Raw genomic sequence first — 23,593 nt, 5'->3', positions numbered from 1 at the left:
AACCTCATCTCCCTGCTGGCACTCCTCACAGAAAGAAGCAATGTTCCATGTCCCATAAATCAGTTTAATCCAGCCCACATGCTCCATCCTAAAATTAACTAAGCAACGTGGAAGCACATGTCCATCCTCCCCACAGAACAGAGGAGGGAGGGATGGGTGCCTGGGACAGGCAGGAGCTGCAGGCCAAGGCGTCAGCACCCACTGAGGAACACGAAGATCACTCAATGTCCACGGGAACAACTGCTGCAATGGCTTTGGGATGAGAGGTCACTGAAAGGGACAGGTGCCATTGTGCCTGCAGCCACACCAGCTGAGCCAGCCTAGCATTAGGTGACTGAAAACAAGTCACAGAAATCCAGTGAGTTGCAACAGGCAAACAACTAATAATTGGTTCATCATCTCAACTCCCCACCATCATGGCTGAGACAGAAGAGGAGGGGTTTTTGTTATGGCAAAAGATCCTTCTCCCAGGAGATACTTTGGCTTTGTGACATCTGTGTAAGGCTTCTCTGCACTGCTCCCCATGGGTGTGACAGGGACATGGCCTGCCCAGGGCACATGTGGCTGTCACCACTCCTGTGTCAGTGTATGACCACCCCAGGGAGGCCTCTACACAGGGAACTTAAATCTAACCTCGATAAATAAAACCAAATGTTTATTTACACCAAAGAATTCCAACACTGGATCTTTCACATATGAAGGACAAAGTATATATACACAGCAAGGGGTAGCAGGGCTGTAACAAGGGTGCTTTTCCGTTGTCAATGATAATATTTGTCCACAATTACTGATCTACCATTTCAGTTTAAGTTAACGTCTCCTGGCTCCTTCCTCTCAGTGCATATTTACAAGACTGTGAGGTAACTGGTATTCTCACCACATGGCACGTGAGGGAGGGGATGGTGGGTGAAGATGTGGGATCGGACTTGGCGCAGTCTGATTTTTCCAGCTTTAAGTAGCCACCAGCTCGAAACCTATAGAAACAATTTAAAAACAATATACCCAATAACAAATTAATTCCAGAGATCCAAGCCAAGCAATGGCTGGAAGAACCCTCCACGAGAAAGGGGCTGATGAGAGCAGGGCTTACTCTACAGGAGCACCTGTCTCAGGAGGTGCCAAGGACTCCAACTGGATCAGTAACTTCATTTTTAAGACTAAAATTACATGCAAGGGGTGAGTTAGCATTCTGGTTGACTCCTAAGGAGACATTATCCAATCCAATTAGGGTTTTGGACGCTATCTGCACTTACTCCTTTTAAGCTTATCCCACCTCTCCCTACTGGAATTGTCTCCTCAGTGTACCCTGGCTGGGACATATGCAGGACATAGGGTTCAAGTGAGTGGTACTTTTAAGAATCCCCTCCCCTGCCTCATGAAGACTTGGTTTGGTAGTCTCTGGAGAACAGCACAATCCCCCAAGGCTTGTGGAGGAATAATGGTGGGAACATGAAGAGAAGAGATTTCCAGCAGGATGCAAGAGCTTGGAAATGCTGTTGATTCATCTTTGTTATTACATGAAGAGTTGTTTTGTTAGTGTTTTTGTTTTTGTTTTTTTTTTGGGAGGGGTGGGGGGGGGGGGAAGAAAAACTGTCCAAGAAGTATTCCATCTGTAGGTATTTTCAGGGAATCCCCTGAGTTACGAAAAGTTCAAGTAAAAAAAGAAAAATCAGCCTATAATAATTTTGTATATAATGACTGAACTACTATAAATCCACAAGCAACAGTTCAGACACGGTGTCTCCAAAGCGTTCATCCCCTCCCTTCCCCTGCCAGGCACGAGCTGCGTCCTGAGGAGAGGTGGAGGGGGAAACCTCTTCCCCACCTGACTCAGCTCAGGCAGCAGGAGACAGAGCCCGTCACTACTGCTGGGCGCCCGCAGCAGCTGGAACCGGCATCCCCAGGGTGGTGGTGGCAGAGATGACGGGGGAGCCTGCTAGAGGTCCAAGGGGTGAAGGTGTTGGCACTGAAGAAATCCCTGGAAGAGAGACAGGTAAGCAGGAATTAGAGTAAAAACAGCGCACTGCTATCCAGGACAGCTTCTGAAGTCAAGCAGGAGCTTTGTGGGTCACTTATGTTTTTAGAGCTGGCAAAATAATTAAAGAGAGAAAAGATCTGTCACTATTCTCTGCAGCTCTGGGAAGGGCACAGATTTGCACACCCCTCAGTGTCACTGATGGGCAGAATCACCGAATGCTTTGGGTTGAAAAGGTAACCTTAAATCTCCTCGTGTTCCAACCCCCCTGCCATGGGAAGGAACACCTTCCATTAGACCACGTTGCTCCAAGCCCTGTTCAACCTGGCCCTTAAACAATTCCATGGATCTGACAGCCACAGCTTCTCTGGGCAGCCTGTGCCAGTGGACTGTCCTTCAAGCTGCTGCCAGAAAATCAACTGCAAAGAGCTTCTTAAAATGAGACCAGAAAAACAGGTCAGGCTGCCCAAGGCCTTACTTATCAGACTCTCCCACCCACTTTGCAGCTCTCCTTGCCCTTGTCCCCAATCCTGGGAGATGACCCAACACCACCCTCCCTGCCTGCTGAACTCTCCCTCCTGGGTCCTCCCACCCACCCCACACACAGAAATGCCTCAGCAGCCCAAGCACCAAGAGAGTTGGCAGAACTGACCTGACATCATGCTCGCACTGCTGACAGGAGTGCTGCCACCCGCCATGTTGGACGAACCCATCCGAGCCTGGTCTTTCACAATGGGGTCTAGGAAGAGCACACTACCAGTAAGTGCTGTGTTTCCAGAGAGCTGCTGAGGCACACACACTGCCTGTGGCCTCTGTGCTCAGCCAGTCCTGGCACTCTGCCTGTGTCAAACAACATCAACCACCACCTATTGAAATACAGACATTTCTACCAATGCCAGTGGGAAGCACTCAAGAAGGTACCAAGGTCATGCGATATCGGGGAAAATTAGCTAAATGATGTGACTTGGGGTTCAGCAGGACTATCTGACAGAAAAAGACAAAGGTTATTATGGCAAAGTTGATATTCCTGTGCTAAGCAACTGTGTAATTGCAGAAAGCCAAACCCAGAATATGGGCGCAGCAAGCAGAAAGATTATCACTGATTACAATCATGTGTCATATCTCTAACACATCTTACATCTCTGTGAGCTGTCAGGTGTGTCACTAGAACCTGTCATCCATGAGATGGATCACAACTTACTAACTCTTGATTTTCAGCTGCATGTAAAAAAGGCTCTCATCTGAACAGGGACAATCCCTTCCTGCCTCCCAGGCCTTCTGTGTCAGACAAGGGAATTCCAAACTTTGCTGAGCTCAGCACTACATGTATCTTTTTGTGAACACAAGTTAATGAACTGTTTGTCCAGCTCTCACATTCCAAGCTGTTGGTTTCTCTAATGCTCATACTTGCAAAACATTCCCCTGGGATTTTTCCAACAGGTGTAACACAGATCAACAGTCTGTTAATTACAGGGGTCCCTTCAGCAGCAGCTAAAAAAACCCCAAACCCCAACCACCCGAGCAAATATTGACATTCTGCCTTGTTGCAGCTGCTTCAAACCCCCAGATATCAATATCTGTGAAAAACAGCAACCACTTAAAAGCATTTACTAGTGAAAGTAACATTTTGCTTGCAAAATCAAGACCTGAATATAGGAGTAGCTAAGCAATTTAGCAACAGAAGGAGTTAAAACACCTGCTTATCAACAAACCAGAATTCTCTGGGTTTATCCAAACAGAGGAATCCATGCACACCTGCAGAAAGCAACCCCAAATCACATTATTTAGGTGACTTTCCTTGATATTACTTGCTGATTCATGGGCCTGACACGGGCACCCAACACTGATTCCTTGGCTGGTGGAGGTGGCACACAGAGACCAGCAGCCTCAGCTCCAGCACAAATATTTGCAGACCAGGCTTATCATTGTTGCCATTCTCAGCTCCCATCTGTACAAGGCATGGGAACAGAGATTTCCCAGAGGCAGAACTCTGAGGACAGCAGCTGATACTTACAGAAGTAGGGGTGTTCCATGGCTTCTCTTGCTGTGAGTCGTGACTGGTGATCATATCGCAGCAGCTTGTCTAGGAAATCCAGAGCTTCTGGACTCACCAGGTGTTGGTTCTCACTGTGGACAAAGCGCTCCCATCGCTTACGGGAGTGTCTGCAGGAAAACAGACCCAAATCAGGCCAGCCAGGGGACAGGGATGCCAAAACTCACTTTCTTAAGGAGCAAGAGCTGTGACAGATGTCCAGCCCTGAGGGAGGTGCAGGACTGAGACATTCCAGAAGATGAAGCAGTGTCACTGTGTCTCCACGTGGTGGCACAGCAGCCACAGCCCCAGCACAGCCGCCACCTCGGCCACCTCAGCCCCTGCACGGCCCTGCCATGACCCCAGACAGCAGCAGGACTAATGCTCAGAATGGATTACAGGCCTAGAATTGCAGGTTCTGTCATCTCTTCTGCACCCAACATGAGTTCCTTTAATTTTCCACTATGAGGGGGAAAAAACATATAAATTCCATCTTTAGCAGCACCTGACTTTCTGCACTCTAATGCTGAGAAACACCATTTTGTTTTTTTCCCTCCAGACTGAAGAGAGCATTTGCCCTTCATGCTTTCTGCTCCAGTAGCTCCTTTATTGCCTGAATGACATTTAAAAATCTTTCCTCAGGTCCATTTCCATATAAAGGACTACGGAAAGCACTGGCAAAAGGGACCAAAGGCACAAAGTGTCAGTTCTCCAGAATCCTGGCTCTGATTTCTCCCACAAATTTTTGCTCATTTCAAGGTCTGTTGACAAAGCTGTAACTGTCTGGATCTACCAAAGAGACTCCAGACCTTGGCTCACCTGCCCAAAATGTCATTGAAACGTGGATCCAGCTCAATGTTGTATTTGTCAATGTAGTCATACAGATCTTCTGTCCCCAGAACCTTGGCTATCCTCACCAGCTGGGAACAAACACAAAAACAAGTCACTGCTGTGAAGGGATGATAATACCAGAGCCTGCATGAAGATACAGCAGCACATTCCCATGGGAGCTGGAACCTGATCCCAGCAGTATGAATCAGAGGCCACAGGGTCAGCCTGTGGCTCTGGCTTCCCCAGCCACACAGTCCCAGGCATCAGGAACATGCCTCCACTCACAGCTGGAGCTCAGTACCCCAAGGCAGCCAGGAGGGAGCCACAGACCCTAAAATCTCTAAAACCTGAGACCCTGCAACACTAGCCTCCTTAGTAGCATGAAAAAATTCAAAACCAACAGAGGGGAAGGCAAGAGTAGCTGGTAAAAAAAAGCAGAAACTCTGGATCTTGCATGTGAAAGGTGAAGCACCACCCCAGAGAGCTCCAGAATAAAGGTTTGAGAATAGAAGGTCCCTGTTCCAGAATATTTGCATGGCAGCCACATGCTGAGCATGTGATAAAGGTTTAAAAATAAAAATTTTGGCCCAAAGGCAACACATCAAAGATTTCAGAATCTGTATAAACCTATACCAAATTCACAGTTTCTATACAGAGTGGGGGGAGAGTGAGTAGTGGCAGGGGCTTTCCACATAACATAACCTCAGGAATAGTCAAACTATGTACTAGAACACACCAGCCTTAATATAACTATTTCTACAGCTTTTCCCAGACACCTACTGAGGAGCTCCTAAGTACAAAGCTCTATAAATCCATTTCTATTTAATTGGTTACATAATCTTGCACACTTGAGAAAAGGAATGTGGCTTCAAACTGAGCTAAGAAGCCATTAGAGAAAGGCTTAAAAATTCTCTGGATGACTTGATAGAAGCCTAAGGAAACCTTCATGGTGCTAAGAGAACAGACATTGTACATGACCAGCTCTCACCTGATCATAGTTGTCATGGCCATGGAAAAATGGCTCCTTTCGGAATATCATACTAGCCAACATGCAACCCAAGCTCCACATATCCAGACTGTAATCATACATCTGTACAAAACCAGAAGGACAATTCAATTTCTAATGAATTAAGCAGAACAGACCTCCATAACTAACAGGGTTCCCCCACCCCGCCAAGGTGATATGAACACAGCCATGTCATGCTGGAAATAAACTGAACTATCTTCATGCACCTTCATCCCTAAACCACTGTTCAGCTCAGTGTTCCAGTTACTCAAACTGGGATACAGCAATTAGCAGGACAGCAGGTATCCTAATTCCATCCCTGTCTGACAGGATATTAAAAATCAGAGCTTTCTTCTATTTTCACTGCAGACTCCAATGTTATAAACCACTGAGAAATGCATGTTGGGAAAGGAAACATTGGAACAAACAACAAAAGGTGTGGACTCCCCAGGGTCCATGGACAGGTGAGGATGTGCTTTTTTCCAGAACCAGCATGGTCTGAAAGTCACCAGGAACACTGTGATTTCCATAATGCAAACTGCCATCAGATAAGGGGATGCTTTTATAGCTTAATTTAGAAGTTCATGCAGTACTTGCTGTTCCCACAGGGGCTTTGTTTCATTACTGTACCTTACTGCAAACACAGCCTTGCTAAAAAAATATTCAACATTTGTATTCCAAGATCCATAATGATCGTTCTGCAGCTCTTCCTCAGGTCCTGAGACTACTCATTTGTTTCTTTCATTCAGTGGCTTTATGGCCACTGCTTTCTGCCATACATTTTGGAACAGACTGTCTTTAGCTTCAGCTCTCTAGACATCTGAATTTTGGGTTTATTACCTTGAAATGGCACTGACTTTCCATATCAAAGTCAGTAAGAAGTCCTGGTAACTCTTACCTGATAATCTACAAGAAGTTCAGGTCCTTTGAAATATCTGGAAGCCACTCTGACATTGTACTCCTGGCCAGGGTGATAGAATTCAGCCAAACCCCAGTCTATTAGTCTAAGCTAAAAATGGTAGAAAACAAAGAAAAAGGGCTCAAGGGATGCTCCAGCTTACCACTGGCTGAATGACACTGGTGAACTTAGTATGAAGTTAATTTATAAGTCTTCCATTTTCAATTAATTTGATCAGAGTATCTGGTTTCATATTCTCCCCAAACCCATATCACTAAGCAGTCTAAATAAAATACTTCTCCTTACAACCCTTCCTGTGGGTTACATGTGACCAAGTAAAGCCTCAAAAAGCAGCACAATATTCTCATTTTATATTTGTCCACATCATTACAGCAGAGTCCCCCTCAAAGAGGTCTGCTAGTACCACTACACACGAGTACCCAAAAGGGACCCCAGTTCGCCAAGAGAAAAGCAGGACCCCTCCCTGCCCCCCAAACACCCCACACTACCTTTCTGTGCTCATGGTCAATCATGACATTGTGAGGTTTGACATCTCTGTGCATGATTCCCATGCTATGGCAGTAATCTAGAGCCTGCAGGTGAAAGGAAACAGATGCTGGAGTCACAAGAATGTGTCAAGTTAACCATATTCAAAAGTATTTCCACACATATCAAGTCTAACTAGATGACAGGACTGTCCAGTGTTAGATCCTGGACCAGACTCACTGATCACAGAAAATGCATCTAGAGCACCCTCCCAAAGGGAGGTCCCAGCAACACAAGTCTCTTGACTTTACTTCATGTGCTTCTTCATAAAAATTGGAATTTCAGAGTCTCTAAGAGCACAGTTACTAGCCACTAATGATCACACAAGCCCCCTTTCTCCAGACTCCTAAGGAGAAATTACTTACTTCAGAAGAATGGATGAAGGCATTTGACTCACATTATATCTGAGCACAAACACAGCCAGTAACAGCTCACAGTTTTCTTTTTTCAGAGGCTACATGTACTCCTGATTTAGGATTTTAAGGTATCTCAATGTAACAAAATGCTGAAAAACAGATATTGACTTGATATTTTTCTGCCCAATTCTTCCATGGACTCTCCTTCCCTTAGTGATATGATGTCACTATCATCAGTGACATGAGAACCATCTCTATGGGATCAGCTGAGAGCAAATACTAGAAATAAATCAACAAAACAGCAAAACACCAACTTACCTTCAAAATCTCATACATGTAGAATCGAATATCATAATCTGTTAGTGTCTGGTATAATTGCTGTGGGACACAAACACATCGTGTCAGTGTTCAACATCCAAAAAACCTCTGTTCTGGGCTGCTGGCATTCTCCAAACCCATCTGAAGGTATAGTCCAAGTTTCTCAAGTTACTCTGATCTCACACCTGACTATGATCAGTCTGTTCCTCTCCTTTTGCAAATCCTATACATTGTTTACTTCCAGCTCTGCTCAGACAGCACATCCTGGTTCCTGTCACTATCTCCCTCTGGTTGTACCCACCCAGTACAAACATGATGGATGGCATTGCACAGCCTTCTTCTGAGGCAGGTCAGTATGAAGGAACAAAGAAACATTTAAATCCCCATTCCCAGGAGTATGGAAAGCCACAGAAACAGCTGTCCACATTTAAAGTGGTTCCAATAAATAGTTGTACACATAAAAGCCAAATGCCTCAAAAACACAGGCACTGATGGGCCACAAGGTAACAGATTCATTTGCTCCCAAGGTTAAATACCTCTTGCAATCTGCATTCTCATCTTGTAACTTTTGTGGCAAAATGGTACTGATGGGCTAATTACAAACTTCTGTCCCAACTGCATTTACCTTTAAAAGCATTTCCTATGCTGGAAGGAAATGCCCATCCTATGTACTTGCCCTTCCCCAGAAAGACAGTATGAGTGGTTTTCAAACCCCCCCAATAAAAAAATAAAAAGAGAAGTCACATCTCACACTGTACCTTAAAGTCTGTGTTGTTTACATGTTCAAAAACCAGAGCGGGTGTTCGAGACTGAAAGAGAAAAAAGTATTCAGCCATGTTAAGTTATGTTTCCACTCAGGATAATGAATTGCATCTTTTTTTTCCTACTAACACTACACAAAATCCCTCTGCCTTGGACATATTTATGATTCCCCTCAGACAGACAGAGCAGAGCCTAAGCCCACAGCCTCCAGCAGCACTGTTTGCAGAGCGAATTAACTTGTCTCAGCTCGCTAGTATCTCTTCCTCACAGAGTGAGGGGCTGGAGGGACCTGTGGGGGAAGGGCCCTCTAAAAGAAGTTTATCAGATTAAGAGCTGATCTGATCAGTCAATTCAAAAGCAGGATTTAAGAGCAGGGGAAAACAAAAAGCCAGGTCAGAGCTGAAATCAAACAGAACTTCACCCACAACCCCAGTGTACCCCTTGAGTTTCTCCCTTACTCACCACAGGATCTTTTACTATATCTGCAAGGGTGATTATATTGGGACCGCCTCGCAAGTTCTCTAAGATCTTGATTTCACGCTTGATTTTCTTCTTTTTAACAGGCTGAAGAATAAAAACCCAAAGTGTAAGATAAAGCCCTGCAGTAAAGTGAGGCTAATAGCTCAACAGCCAGATGACAACACCCAGGTGACTGCAGATCAGCAAAATATACTGAAACATTTGCAATTTAACCTGAGTATGCATCACACCAGTAAGGGCTCAAATATCTGCTGTCTCCTTTCTAACCACACGACCCTGACAGCTACAGACAATAATTCCAAGTGAAGGAGAGGCTGGAAGATGGCATTTTTTAAAAAAAGCTCTTTGAACATAATCTGATAGGCCAAGAGGAAATGGCCTCGAGTAATGCCAGGAAAAAATTTCTTTACAGAAAGGGTTGTCAATACCTGGAACAGGCTGCTCCAGTGGTGAGAACACCATCCTTGAATAGATTTAAAAGATGTGGCACTTGGGGACATGAATGCTGGGGTGTTGACTGGACTTCATGATCTTTGAATGCTTTTCCAACCCAAACAGTTCTGTGATACTCCAAGACTTCTTAACTGGCATGTGGCAAATGTTTAACTATGAGAAGTTTGCGGGCTATTGGAGGGTCACTAAATGAAGGCCAAGGCTATGACAGCCTGCCAGGACGCCAGCACTTAGAGAAGCTGAGAATTTTGTAGTCAGCTGCTGAAATGTTGCTTAGTTCCAAGTAAAAAGGTGTTGCACATCAGGGCTTCTTTAAGACAGAGCCTAATTCCTTACAGGCAGAGATCTGACTTAACTGCAGGGCTTATATCAGGAGGCTCAAAACCATGGCCTGTTTCACTGAGTGACACTCCAAAGCCAGGTTTTAAGGATTTCAGTTTTAGAACATCAAAAAGCCCTTTCTGGCCTCCTGATCACCTCAAGACAGATTTTATCTTTTGCCCAATCCCCAGCTCACCTTGAGAATTTTAACAACTACTTTTTCGTTATTTGTAATGTTGATGGCTTCAAATACTTCACTGTATTTGCCTCGGCCTAATTTTCGAACTAGCTGGTAATCATCTTGATTTCTGTGGAGAGAAAAGGTTAGAGTTCCAAAGGGCTCAGTCATTTCCATCACAATTTATAAACTGATTCTTAACACTCAATCACTGCCTAACTTCACAGACAAAGGGGATTAACTAGTGCCTTACTTCTCCTGAACTGGATGATTTAAGAACTAGGAGAGAAACAGGGAGCTTCTATTTGCCCAAGACAGAGTCCATCCAAAAGTATGGATTGAAAGCCCAACTATGTATTTCAGCATTAGCAAACTTGAACTATCCCTTCTCTCTATATTTGGAAGCTCCATTTTTCCTCGTATAATGCTGGTAAAATTCAACAAAGCCAGTAGGAGGAAAAATCTAAGTGCAAGGCTGTTTAAAAACAGTCTGGGCACAAAGCAGCACTTATGCTCAGACGACTGTGTACATTCCAGAAACTGGGAACTGCACAGCTGAGGGCAGAACTCTGGGCCCTCCATATCCCAGCAGGAACACAGAGCTATGAAGCTGCCACCACTGCTATCTGATTCTGGGACACTTTAGTCATGAGCTCAATTTAGACACCTCCCTCCTTCAAAGAGAGGCAGCCATGTCTTTTCCAGGCACTTGCAGAGAGCTGAGCAACAAGTCATAAAATAGCATGTACCTATTTAAGTTTGTGGAGTTTCTTCACTTATCCAAGTCAGCAGCAACTTCAGTTTGAAAGTCTTTTCATTTCTTTTCAGCCCTGCACTCAGGACTGTTTGGATTGTTTCAGAAATAGATTTTCTTCCCTCTGAAAGGGGATGTTTCTCAACTACCTGTCAAAATTTCTTCAAACTTTTAAGGAAGCTGCTATAAATGTTCTTCCACAACTGGGAATTTAAAAGTTTGATAAGAAATATTTCTCTGAAGAGAAGTTGTGATCCTTTCCCTTGCCATCTGCCAAGAAGCATGAAAAAGCCTCACGCAGCGCAGTTGCCTGAACTCCCCAAGTACCACTACGCAGGATCCACAGGGACTGATCCTGGTGCAGGGACATCCAGAGGCAGCCCAGACTTACCCCCACTCAACCACGTGAGACTCATAGTCCCAGTACTCCCGGGGTCTGTGTGTGTTCACATCCGTGTAAACTCTGGCCCTGCTCGGCACGGGTCCCGACATATCAGACAGCTTGGCAGGCGGAAGCGAGATGTGAAATCAGAGGCGACCTGCTCTGCAGTGCTGACAGAGGAGAAAGGCCTCAGATTCCTCCACCTGCAGACAGAACATCAACCAGAGGTTAAATTCTCAAGGTACTTCAAAAGTATTATGTTAATCATTAAAAGCTGCTGCAAAGGCTGGAGCCTGCCCAGCCACAGGCCTAGGATTTCTTGAAAGCCCTTTGTCTGGTCTCCCTCACACAGAACTGGCCCCTAGCAAACCAACGTGCTGACCGGGTAAATTTCAGCACCTTGTTTCCAGCTGCTGGTTGTAGAGGTAACTTTCCAAAAGGAAAGAATGCCATGTGCTCTGTATCTGCACACAGATCCCCTTCTTTCGACTGCAGACTGAAAGCAACAGCTACAGGCTGCAACCTCACCCCCATCACAAGTCTTGGGCCATCCAATGTAACAAAATCAATTCTGCTGGGATGGAAACCAGCTTTAGTCACAACTTCCTACAGTCAGAGCACTAAATCTGACTGTCCAAAAGAGAGCAGCATCTGTGTTGGATTATGATGCTTTATTCAAACATGAAAGAAATGCACTGCTGCAAGGGTCTGAAGATGTGCCTTTGCATTCTGCTTGCCCAAAGTACCTTCAACCCTTCCTCCTTCCAAGGCAATTTTTCCAAATCTTCTGATTAGTTTATTCAGTATTGAGATTGGTCAAAACCACTCAAAAGAAAGTTACTGTATGTCAGAGACAAACACTGTATCTTTATCCTATATGTCTGAATACTTTATCATCCAGATCTGAATATTTAGGACAGCAGTAACTCACTAGAGTTCTCTATCAATATTGTCTTACCCAAGATAAATGTGGCACCTTTACATGTCTCAAATCTTTCACAAGGGGAAGATGTCTAAATACAAGAATCCCCTTGTCAGCTTTCAAAATAACTTACAAGAAAGGGAGCTGTATTGCAGCAGGGAACAGCATTGTTTGGTGTGTAGCAGCACGTGGCAGGGCCATCCAGCCCTGGGTATGTGCTCAAACAGTGGGCAACACTGTTATCTAAACTAATACACTTATTTGCTGTGCCAATCTTATCCCTTCAGAGAAAATGGGCAACTGCCAGCCTGCAGAAGGAAGTAACAGCCCCATTAATCACACATTAATGAGAAAGACCAAGAAATCTGCTCGGAGCAGTTGGCTTAAGCTACTAGGGCACGTCACAACAGAAGAAAACTCTAGAAGCAAAATCCTGCTCTACAGGCAGAGTCCTGTTGTTTATTTGACGTCTGCAGCACTTCAGCTCCTGTGAGGACCGAGCAAGACCCACTGGCTGTGAAGGTGGTGGAGGACCTTGGGGACATAGGTCTGATGTCCTTCACTGTGTCACACAACCTGACCAGCAGCTGGTCCTGCTTCCACAGGCAGGAGAGCATGCAAGGGCTCTCTGACATGGACAAAGCCTCCTTAGGTGGGACATAGCTCAGCACTGGGATATTTCTTGACCTACTGACACACAAATGCTGTTGGCAGCAGCTTCAGGTAGACAAGGTTGCAGTAATCCAGTCCAAAGGGTAAACAGGGATACAGCAGTATCCCAAAATCCACTATGGAAGAGTGACTGAGGCATTAGACCCATAAAAGAAGGATGAGGCACTTCAGCTGTGTGTCCAGCTAATGGAAGAATATGAAGCATTCCTCAAAATATAATAAGTCTATTCCTAGATAAAATGCTAGTCCTCTCACAAAATACAATTTCAGAAGATGAGGCAGCAATCATCTAAGACCTCAAAGCATTTATGTGGCATGACTCAGACACTTAGAAATTAGATGTCCCCAGGCATTACTAGAGCATGCAAGTTTACTAGAACAGTTTAGTACAGTGAAATTTATTAGATTTCAAAGTTCAATCACCGTGTTTGTGTTTCTTCTCACTCCCTGTCCTTCTGGCAGGAGATGCACTGGCCCATTTCCTCTGCCCAATACTCCTTGTGAAGGAATTAACTGAACTTATACATGTCTCAGATGACTTAGCAATTTTAATTTTTAAGCACAATTCAGTATAAATAAAGCACACGTGACTGCTCCCCTCACCCAGCTTAGCAAGATCAGTTTCAGCACAAAAAAAAAAAAAGAAAAATCAATCACATTATCTAAAGATAGATCAAATTTCACAGTGGCTATTTTTTGTCACGTAGCTCTAGCCTAGCTCAAGCAGCACATTGTAACAGGCTGCTCAGAGAAGAGCTTTTTCAGGAAATCATCAACTGCAGCTTCTAAGAATGGCACACAATGTCTATTTACGAGGGTAGGTATTATTGTCTACTATTCTTTACACAGGAAGGGGAGAGAATCTGCACAGATAACTAAATTTTAAAGCAAACAGAGTTACAGACATACACAAACTTACCCTGCCTGAAAGCTGCTCACTCTCTGCTCAGAACTGCTAAGGAATTTGTATAGATTTTTGCCTTCAGTGCCCCTGGAGGGGGATTATTTTGCACTGGATCCAAGCTCTTTGGCAGAAGGGAATGACACAAATAAGGACAGATAATGGGGACAGGTGTTGACATGCAAGCATCAGTTGAGCCTGTAGTTTTAAAGCAGAAAAATCTACAGCAAGAGCAGTGATTGCACCTAGAGAACTGCCCTGAGCTTGTTATAAAGGATGAGTTCTATTTCTGCAGAATCTAAACAAATTTTGTCATTTATTAATTCCTGCATTGATGACAGAATCATAGAATCATTTATATTGGGAGAGTCTGCTCAACATCACCTAATCAAAGCAGATGTGGTGAGATCAGGGTCCAGTGTAGCCTTGAGCATCTCCAGAAACAACATTAAAATTTTAATTTCTCTGGTAGAGATGTCTTTAACTAGGAAACAACCATGAGCTTTTAGGCAATGTACCAGAGGTCACAAAGAGAGGAAGACAAAGCTCCCAACCACAGTCTGACATGCTGTTCACTGCCAAGGCCTGCCTGTGCAAGGACACAGAGCAGGGCTTCTCAATCAGCCCCTGTGGTGACATCCCTTGGACGGATATCACCCAGAAGGGCTCACATGACAGCTACAGCAAAGGAACACCACGCCAAGTTTCACTGTTGGCTTCTCCCACACAGGCCTCTCCTCAAAAATGTCGCTGGACTATTAACAAACTGATAATTAGCTGATTTCTTACACAGCAGCCTTATCAAGAGGAACCCTGCTCATCCCAGACAAGAATAGAGCCAAACACAGCTCTTGTCCTGCTGACAGACTCCAGGGGAGTACCCAGAGCCCCAGCTCAGAGACAAATAATTGTGCTGCCACCATATAGGAATTTTTTAATTGGAAGGCCTACTAATTAAAAAAGATCAGTTCTTAAAAGTTTGAATTCTTCTAACAGCAGCCTGTTGACTGAACAGCTTGGCAAGCTTAGACATTTTGCGCCTTAAGTTTGATAAAATGGTAAAAAGCCTCTCAGTGTTCTCTTTGACTCTGATTTTTAAAACATTTTAATCTAAACCAGTTACAAACCCCCTCATTTTTAAAATGAGATGTTATCATCCTTACAATGCACTCTAAGGGCAACCAGGTCCCCATAGAGAATTTGATATTTTGTGATGGATCCATACTTCCAGCACCTTCTCCACTTAGTACAGGAATTTCCTACACCTCTGTCCTTCCAGATGCATGCACTTAGAGCAAGTAGCAACAAAACACAGCTAAGAAATCCATGCAGATTAGTTTCTGAGAAACACACCTACTTCGCCTCTAGTAAAATTTGCCTCCCTTTTTTTTTTTTTTTCTTTTGTCCAGAATAACTGAGATACCGGAATGATTTTTTTTCCCTTTTAAATGGAAATGTTCTTGGCATGGAACCTCTCTCAAGCAGTTACTCATTCAGAACTTAAAACCGATGAAGTTGCCCCAGTATGATGCAGCACTTATACAGGCTCCCAGTGAGCTGAAAGCCAAGAGCTGCCCAGAAGGCTGGTGTCCCAAGGAATTCACAAATGCTATCCAAGTGATGACCTTTGTGGATAAGGTTTGGAGTATAAATAATGTACCCAAGAACACAAACACCGCTTGACACTGGCTTCCCTGTGGATTGCTGTTAACAGCATGCCTTGCCCTCAGCGTGAACACTCTATTGCCAGGAAGATCCAAGTTCATCCAGAGAGAGTGGAGTGAACCCAGAAAACCTTGTTCAACACCACATAAACCTGGTTATTCCCAATGACCCACCTGAACTCTGCTTCAGTGAGCCCACAGCAGTCCCAAAGGAGTAAAACAGACCCTGAACTGCACCAAGCTGAACTCAAAGAGCCAAGAAAACATTTCTGTAGCTTTATGAATTCCAGAGAAGCTCACCTTCCTCTGGAGGAGAAAGCAAAGTGGACAGATTGGCCAAACAGGTCTAGAGACTTTCCTCTCACTTCTACTTTCCCCACGTAAGCTCATTACAGTGGTGATTGTGCCAGCCTAAGACTGTAAACAGGCTGAGACAGCAGCGGGTTTGTTGTGAGAGAAGAAAAGCTCTGTCAGTGGAGAAGAGCAGAATTACAGCCCAGAGTCTGGAATCAAAAGGTTATTCCCTTCCTTTTATCTGCAACTGCAAGCAAGATGTTACCTTTCACAGCAGAAAGCTTAAACCCAGCCTCTAAAATCATGAGTGTAAAATGTGATTTGGTAGGGTGAGCAAGAATTACAATTATCAGATAAAATTGTTGATGATTTTCTTCACATTGCCCTGTAATCCTCCCAGGGAAGCGCACTTGCTCCTTCAGAGCTTGGAGAATATCTAATACTGGAGAAACACTGAAATTAAAAAATCAAGACATGCCTAAATATTACAGTACTGCCTGCTGGCAGTCAACATCAATCAACACCCAGCTTACTTTTAAAAGAAATAACAGTAATCAACTCCATTAAAAATATGCTCTATCTCACAAAACAAACCTGATTTCTATGTTCTCATGATGCTGAAACTTCAGCAATACAAGTACAGAACAAATGACCTCCAGAAGTCCCTTGCAACCTATATTTTTCTATGATTTTACAACTAAAATAGAAACAGGCCTGGATTAACAAAATTGACATTTTATATCCTTTCCTGAAGATCATTTCCCTACCAAAGGGACAACATCGATAGAAAAGTAGATTTTAAAATTTGAGTTTTAAAAAAAAGCTTAGGTTTGAAATCAAACTTTTCTCTGGGTATTGTTTTGGAACAGCACAGTCTGATTTAACTGCATTTTCCACTAAAATTATTTTCCAGATTTCTTTTAAATAGCTGGTTGTGTCTGACTGTAGAGAAATAACAAATGATAACGTAATGACCTCAACATTCCCTTAAGAAAGAAACATGAACTGTTGTGATTAATTCAAAACAAGACATGGCCAGTCTGCAGGGAAAGCAGTTGACAGGTTTAGTTATACTGGAAGAAACATCTTGGAGTAATTCTGCATTAGAAACATCCTAAATTTAGATTGGCTCTTCCTACATCAGCTCCACTGACTCCTCTCTGAGTTCCTCACGATTCCTGCCAATGAAGAAGTCATCCTCTGTAATGAGGATCACAATCTATATGGAAGCCACAGGAATGGTTTTACTGTAACTCCATATTTTATGATACTCTTCACAGTCTTAGGGAAAACTTCACTGTCCCACATTCCCACCTCGGAAAGCAGCGCGTAACATGTCTGTCACCCTCCAGGGTGCCCTGGCAGTGGCTCTGGTGCCACACACTCTCCTGGCAGAAGGTCTGTCATACTTTGTCTTCCTTTTCATTCAGATCTCTAACAGCTGAATTTTAGCAGAGCTCAAACAAACCCTCTATGGGTCTCCAGCATCTCAGCCTGGTTGGGCATTTGTCCTTTGCCAAATATCAGTGCTGGCAACAGCACATGGACTGGGGCAGAACACTGGGATCACCTCCAGCAGCAGTGACAGGCACTCTATGCAGACAACTCCCCAAGATCATCAACACTATTATTTTCAGAGCTAAGTTAGTCAACAGCACATGGAGCAAAGGGAAAGACCCCAAATCACAAAGACCCCAAAGCTGACCTTGGATGAGGCCATGTAGCCACAGAGGGCAGCAACATCAGCAAGACACCCAAGCCCCTGCAGCTGAGATCAGGCTCTGCCTCTTTCCCATGCCTGCAGCTTCTGCCATCACTCCCAGCACCCATAAACCCAGAGGATATCCTCACTGCCAGTGCCAAGGACTCCTGACACAACCCGATAAAAATGGCTGCAACATAACCAGGCACTGCCAAACCAACTTGTCTGTACACACACACCAAACAGAAACCAAGGACAAAACTCTTCTGCTTGCACCTCTTCCCAAAACTGACAGTTCAGGCTGAGCAGGGAGTGCAGGAAAGGCAGGGGGATTTTCTTTGGAGGAATATCCCTCTAGGTCTGCCCTCAAGCCAAAGCAATACTTCAACAGGAAGCAGTTCCTTTTTCTTCCAAGAGCACTAATAAAACTAAATCTTCTACTGCTGGAGCTTTGGACAGGATTCCAGTTACCAAAACTGCAGTTTCTGAGACCCCAGCAACACCAGGGAACTCTTCCTGGAGGCTCACAAAGGGGAATGTTTCAGCAGCACTACAGGCTGACATCAGGTTCCACTGGCAGCATCCTCTGGAAAGTTCTACCTCCCTAATTGCTGCTAAGTGACACAGTTGTTTTCCTCATTAATTAGTAGGCACAGAGTACTGCCAGGACAATCATTCAGCTGATTTGACTCCTATGGGTCATGTACAGAGAGGGATTTAGGCAGAATTCAGAAAACTGACCTGTACCAACCATCTGTAAAAGTTACAGAGTTTTAATTGATCCGCTCATGCAACTCCTAGAGGCAGGAACAATTACCAGAGCCAAAGGATAAACCAGAGGACGCTGCCTGTAACTATTTCTTCAGGAAATCCCTGTGATCAGCTGTTCCATGGAGCAGGCAATGCACTACAAACCATGTCCAACCCTCAGCCAGCATCGAGCAGGCTCAGCAAGAGGCACCCGGTACAAACCCCTGCCAGCAAGCGAAGCTCTGACATAATTCTCTAAAAATTTATCATTATTAACACAAGATGAAACCAGCTACCACCATTCCAAGAATCAAATGGAAAAAACCCCCAGCTATTAAACTCCAGCAATCAGCACTCTCCTTCACACCTTACAAGCCCCCAGTAAAGCCACTGTGCCAAAACTTGTAACTTAATTTGTAAGCTCAGTTGAAATTAATCTAGATGCTGCAGAGTGAGGAAAAAGCCCTCTTTTTCCTTCTGGAGTACAACCAAGCGTGGAAGAAAGGCTGGAATTCAACAGCACATTGGTAACAGATAGAGAAACCTGTGAAAGGCTGCAAGAGAAGGAACACTGCAGGAGCTCTTGCTTTTCTAGACTGGAAATTAATTTGTTGTGCGCGTCCACGCTCATCCATTTTCTGAACACTAAAAATAAAGACTTTCTGACAACTCACACGCACATGTGCAAATATGCTCTGAGAAAATGCCTTCTCTAAAGGCTTTGGTAACAACAGGGAGAGGCAACTTTTCAGCTCCCTGGACACACAAGAGGATTTGGGGCCACTTCTTCCCACCACAGGAAGACCTTTCCCACCCAGGGAAAGCAAGTTCTGGCATGTAATGCTGTATTAGCACGCTGGATTCTCCCTGAACTTGGCTTAATTAAAAGAGGACTAATTTAGCCTTTGGTTGTTCCAGAAGGTGCAAGGGCAGAGCCTACTTCTCTGCAAAAACACAGTGAGTAACTTCAATTTTCTAGGTCTGCTGTTAACACTTCAGACCATCCAGTGGGAAACCTGCAGCCAAACTCTTGCCTTGACTCAAAGTTGTTTTCCATCTAGCACACAATTTATTCACCACTCACATGAAATAAACTGCCATAATATGATGCAGCCATTATATGGGCAGGAGCTGGGCAGCCTGCTTTAGAAACCACCTCCCTGTAAATGGTAACATTAATTAAAAAATGGAACTCAGTAAGGAGGACATAACCTAAATCTCAGAACTCAACTCCGTGGAAAATTAAAATTATTGAAGTTGTAACCTTCCAAATGTGAGTCTGTGGTGGTACCAAGTCCACAAAGAACTCCAAGCTTCCCTTCTGCTCTTCAGCCTCCCAAAGCAGCAGCATGAAATGGTAATAAATGGTAATAAAACCATTTGTCCAGAACAGTGTGAAAACAGGAGCAGATGAGACTTGGGCCTGGCTCATGTTGCTGCTTCTCTACTGGACTCCTAACCAGAAAACATCCAGGAACCACTGATCCCATAAGCACATCAACAATCCCACTTCTCATCAATCTTTTCTACCAATATGTAAGTTTGGCACCTTGATGGAAAAAGGGGCCAGAAACCAGCCTGGAAAAACTCTACATTCAGCACAGCACTAACACCAGCTCAAAAAGCTGCAGCCTCCTCTTCCAAGCAGTTTTTTCAGGTTCAAAGGAGAACTCCCTTTCTCCAATTACATTCTGTAAATTCCAGGGAAGTCAGCTCTTGGAAGCCCCTGGAAGGAGATATCCAAGCTTAGAAAAATTATCCAAGAGCTGTCTTGCAACAAATGTTTGTAGCCAGACCAAGTCAAGGCAGTGTTTCCTGATCTTAAAATCTTGGGGTTTTTTTCCCCCTCTCAAGACCCTTATGGGACAATAAAATCTAAGATGGCAACAATCTCATGCAAAGAGGTCTAAAACAGATATTTTAATGTAAGCAATTCCATAGTGGAGGAACAGTGGAGGTGACAGGTCTGGTAACCCAGAAATAAATCCCTGCCTCTTCAGAAATGTGACACTAAATTAATCACACCACCACAATGTCACCCATTTGCTTCTCCTGTCTTCCTTTCCCTCATTCCTCAGAGGACATGAGGAAAGACAAAGAGAAAATTAGTTCTATAAGGAGAAAATGGAGAAGAACTGAAATGGAAGTGTAAGGACACCCACCATTTAATGAAATTGGGAAAAGCTAGGTACATGTCCCTTTCATCAGAGCAGAAAGTTTCTTTCTCTACAACTCCACAAACCTATAACCACCTTTCAACATCCTTTATACCCTGAGATTCCTACTTTCAATGCATTCCATGCTGATGAACCTAATCTGCATGACTTGAAAATGCCCCAAATATCAAACTCTAAGTCTTTCCATGTCTCACCGCCAGGAAATGGCATTTTACCAAATCAATTCCCAGTCCCAGGTTTGCATCTTCATTCTCACATCTCACCAGCCTTTTTCAAACAAACAAGTACCATTAACTGCCCCTGCACAAACCTCAACAACCTTAATGTCATGCAACATTCCATGATCCAATTGCTTCCACATTTGCTAGAACCTACTGCCAATTTTAGTATCACTTTTCCAAAGAGCCGTATTCCCAACATCCAACAAGCCTCATTTTCCCTCCATCTATGAACCCAAGAGCCCTGCCAAACAAAGAAAACCTGTTCTGACCCTCCCACTTGGAAGTGTCTGCTTTCTCCTCCAACATCTACCTCTCACCACATCTGCCCATGCTCTGTGCCTCATCCCCTCACCCAGGCACACCACCCAGATCCTCAGCTGCATGACTTTTTGCTTCTTTGCTGCAGCCAAAGCCAAGGCTATGTTCCCTTCCTCAACCCTGCTCTGAGTGCACGACATGCAGACCCAACTCGGGCACCACACACACTGGGAACAAGACAGCAAATTTCACTAAAAACAGAAATTGTGTTACCAGGTATTGACAGAAATCACTAGAGAAAGGTGAAATAATGGAAATTTCTCCCCATTTGGCAAGATGAAAGGAAAGGATCACTGCCTACCACCAAAGATGGACATTCTTCATACTCAGGGAAAGGTCTGGCACTTTACAATTCCAATTCACCTTCCCTGTCTGGAGTGATCCAAAGAAAACAGGGATTGCAGCCACAAGGCACAGGCAGATCTCCTGAGTGCAGAGCCTGCCCTGAACCTGGGATCAGACATCCCAATCCCAATTTCCATCCTCCAGTTACAGACACAGTGTGTGTCTCCACAGAGCCTGTGCTGTAGGAAATGGAACATTACCCTAATCCCAGTTTTAGGGCTAATTAAGGAACTGATAAAGCTTCACACTTTCCCTAAATCTTGCCTTGAGTCTTCCCAAGCTCACTCTCTCCTCTCCTAGCAGAAATTTTGCCCTTTTCTACATCACACCAATCCAGCAACCACAGGATGAGCGACTCCTCTGCCCCAGCTGACGATGCACCCAGAATCCACCCTGGATTCACATCCAACACCCAGGATGGCTGGCAGGATGGCACAAGCCCCAACTCTGAGTCTGAATAATTTGAGCAATTCTGTTTCAGAAAAGAGAGTGTGTTCAAAGAACAAAGAAATCACTCCCAGCCCCAAGCAGAAATGCTGGGTGTCCACTTGTTTTCCTCTGAACAGCTGCCACTGTGCCCAGTCCCCTGTGGCAGGGGCTCTTCCCAACCCCTTGGTGGAGTGCACCCAGGACTGAGCTCCCATGAGGAGCCAGGTGAGCACATGGCACAGCCCTCTCCAGGGACATGTGCCCAATCTCAAAGGCTGGCACCACGGTCGGTGCAAGAGCAGCTCCCCAAGGCCCCAGCCCAGGGTCAGGTTTGAGCAACACAAATCCCAAATCATGAGAGACCCCTCTCAGGGGTACCAGGGCTGGAAGTGACCCATAAAGAACATCGAGGCCAACTCCTGGCCCTGCACAGGACACACCAGCAATCCCACCCTGTGCCTGAGAACTTTCTCCAAATGCTCCTTGAACTCTGTCAGGCTTGGGGCCATTACCACTGCCCTGGGGAGCCTGTTTCAGTCCCCATCCACCCTCTGGGTGAAAAACCTTTTCCTAATATCCAACCTAAACCACCTGCACACAGCTCCATGTCACTCCCCCAGATCCTGCAACCGATCACCAGAGACCATAGATCAGTGCCTGCCCCTCCACTTTGCTTCAATATTCACAATCCAAACTTTATTGGTTTTACCCAAAACCCTCAGTAAGAAAAAAATTAAGTGATCTGACACACATGGGGTTCCATAATCTTATCTTATCACTCTCTTACAAACCACATTTTACCAACAGACACACTGCTCTCGGTCCCAAGGCACAATTAACTAAATTACAGCGGGGGCAAGACTGACCACCACTGCTTCCACAGACTGGTGTGGAAAGCCGTGAGAACGACCTTCCCCTCCACCCAGAAAGGCCCAGAACGGAGTCCCTGCGCAGCCGGCGGTGGCAGCGAGCACTAAGAGGCCTTTCCATGCCCCTCCGCATCTCCCCGCTTCTCCGGGCAGGGCGGGGAAGAGGCAAGATCGAGCAATTTAAGTAAATAACACCTACACGGCCCGAAGGTGCGAGCTGGGAGAGCTGGGGGAGGGGACGGCTGCCGTTCCGCGGGGCTCTGCCCTTCCTGCGCGGCCGAGGGCGGCCCCGCACCGGGATGGGGGCAGCGGGGCGGCCCCTCCACAGCCCCTGCCCGCTCCCCCCGGGGACTCGGAGCCCCTCCGAGGGCAGAGGGCGGCGGGCCGTGCCCTTTCCGCCGCACCGGACCCGCCCGCTCTTCCCGCTCCCCCTCAGCGCCGCCGCGGCCCCACTCTCCTGACGGGCAGCCGCGGCCCCCCGGCCCACACCGCGCCCGCGGCGGGGGGGCGGAGGAGCTCAGGAGGCGCAGCGGCGCCTCCCCCGCCGCCCGCTCCGCCCGCCACCGCCGCGGGGCCCCGCTTGGGCGCCGGAGCCGCCGGTACCTGGCGCAGCCGCTACCGCCGCCGCCGCCGCCGCACACAGACAATATGGCGGAGGCACAAGGCTCGGCCGCCGCCGCAGGGACCAGAGCGAGGCGCGCCGGAAACGGAAACCGCGCGGGCCCCGCCACGCGCCGCGGAGGCGTGCGCAAGGAAGGGTGGAGCGCGCCGCGAGGGGCTATGGGAGTTGTAGTCCACGATGGTGGCGGCGGTGTGCCAAGGACGCGGGTTTGTTCCCGCTCCGTGTCCAGGTGTGTCCCCGTGAACCGCGGGAAGGTGGCGGGGTCCGTGTCGGCCTCCGCAGCGCCGCCGGGAGGCCCGACCGTGAGCGGTGGCCGCTTGGGCCCAGTCCCTCTGTGGGGCTGTGTGCAGGACCCGCCGCCAGGGGGCGACTGTGGCCCGCGGAGGTGCCCCGGTACCGGCGCTGCCCCGGCCCC

The 23,593-nt window shown here is 45.9% G+C and overlaps 1 protein-coding gene across 2 annotated transcripts; it reads right to left on the bottom strand.

Moving 5' to 3' along the window:
- Positions 1–633: 633 nt before the first annotated feature.
- Positions 634–23,282, bottom strand: CSNK2A1 (casein kinase 2 alpha 1). Of its 2 annotated transcripts, XM_030963217.1 has the most exons (14): positions 23,160–23,282; positions 11,302–11,495; positions 10,175–10,286; positions 9,187–9,288; positions 8,721–8,771; positions 7,963–8,022; positions 7,252–7,335; positions 6,743–6,853; positions 5,827–5,928; positions 4,827–4,927; positions 3,990–4,138; positions 2,628–2,714; positions 1,826–1,978; positions 634–974 (listed from the first exon to the last, which is right to left on the bottom strand). In XM_030963217.1, the coding sequence occupies exons 2-13, from the start codon at positions 11,400–11,402 to the stop codon at positions 1,863–1,865; spliced, it is 1,176 nt and encodes a 391-aa protein (XP_030819077.1). In that variant the 5' UTR covers positions 11,403–11,495; positions 23,160–23,282; the 3' UTR covers positions 634–974; positions 1,826–1,862. The 2 variants fall into 2 exon arrangements, with proteins under 2 accessions (XP_030819077.1, XP_030819076.1); XM_030963216.1 differs by having other exon boundaries at positions 634–1,978.
- Between the last annotated feature and the right edge of the window lie 311 nt (positions 23,283–23,593).

Source organism: Camarhynchus parvulus, chromosome 20 (assembly GCF_901933205.1).
Source record: "Camarhynchus parvulus chromosome 20, STF_HiC, whole genome shotgun sequence".
Lineage (NCBI taxonomy): Eukaryota > Metazoa > Chordata > Aves > Passeriformes > Thraupidae > Camarhynchus > Camarhynchus parvulus.
The sequence above is the reverse complement of the archived record's forward strand: the minus strand, read 5'-3'. Positions and strand labels throughout refer to the sequence as shown.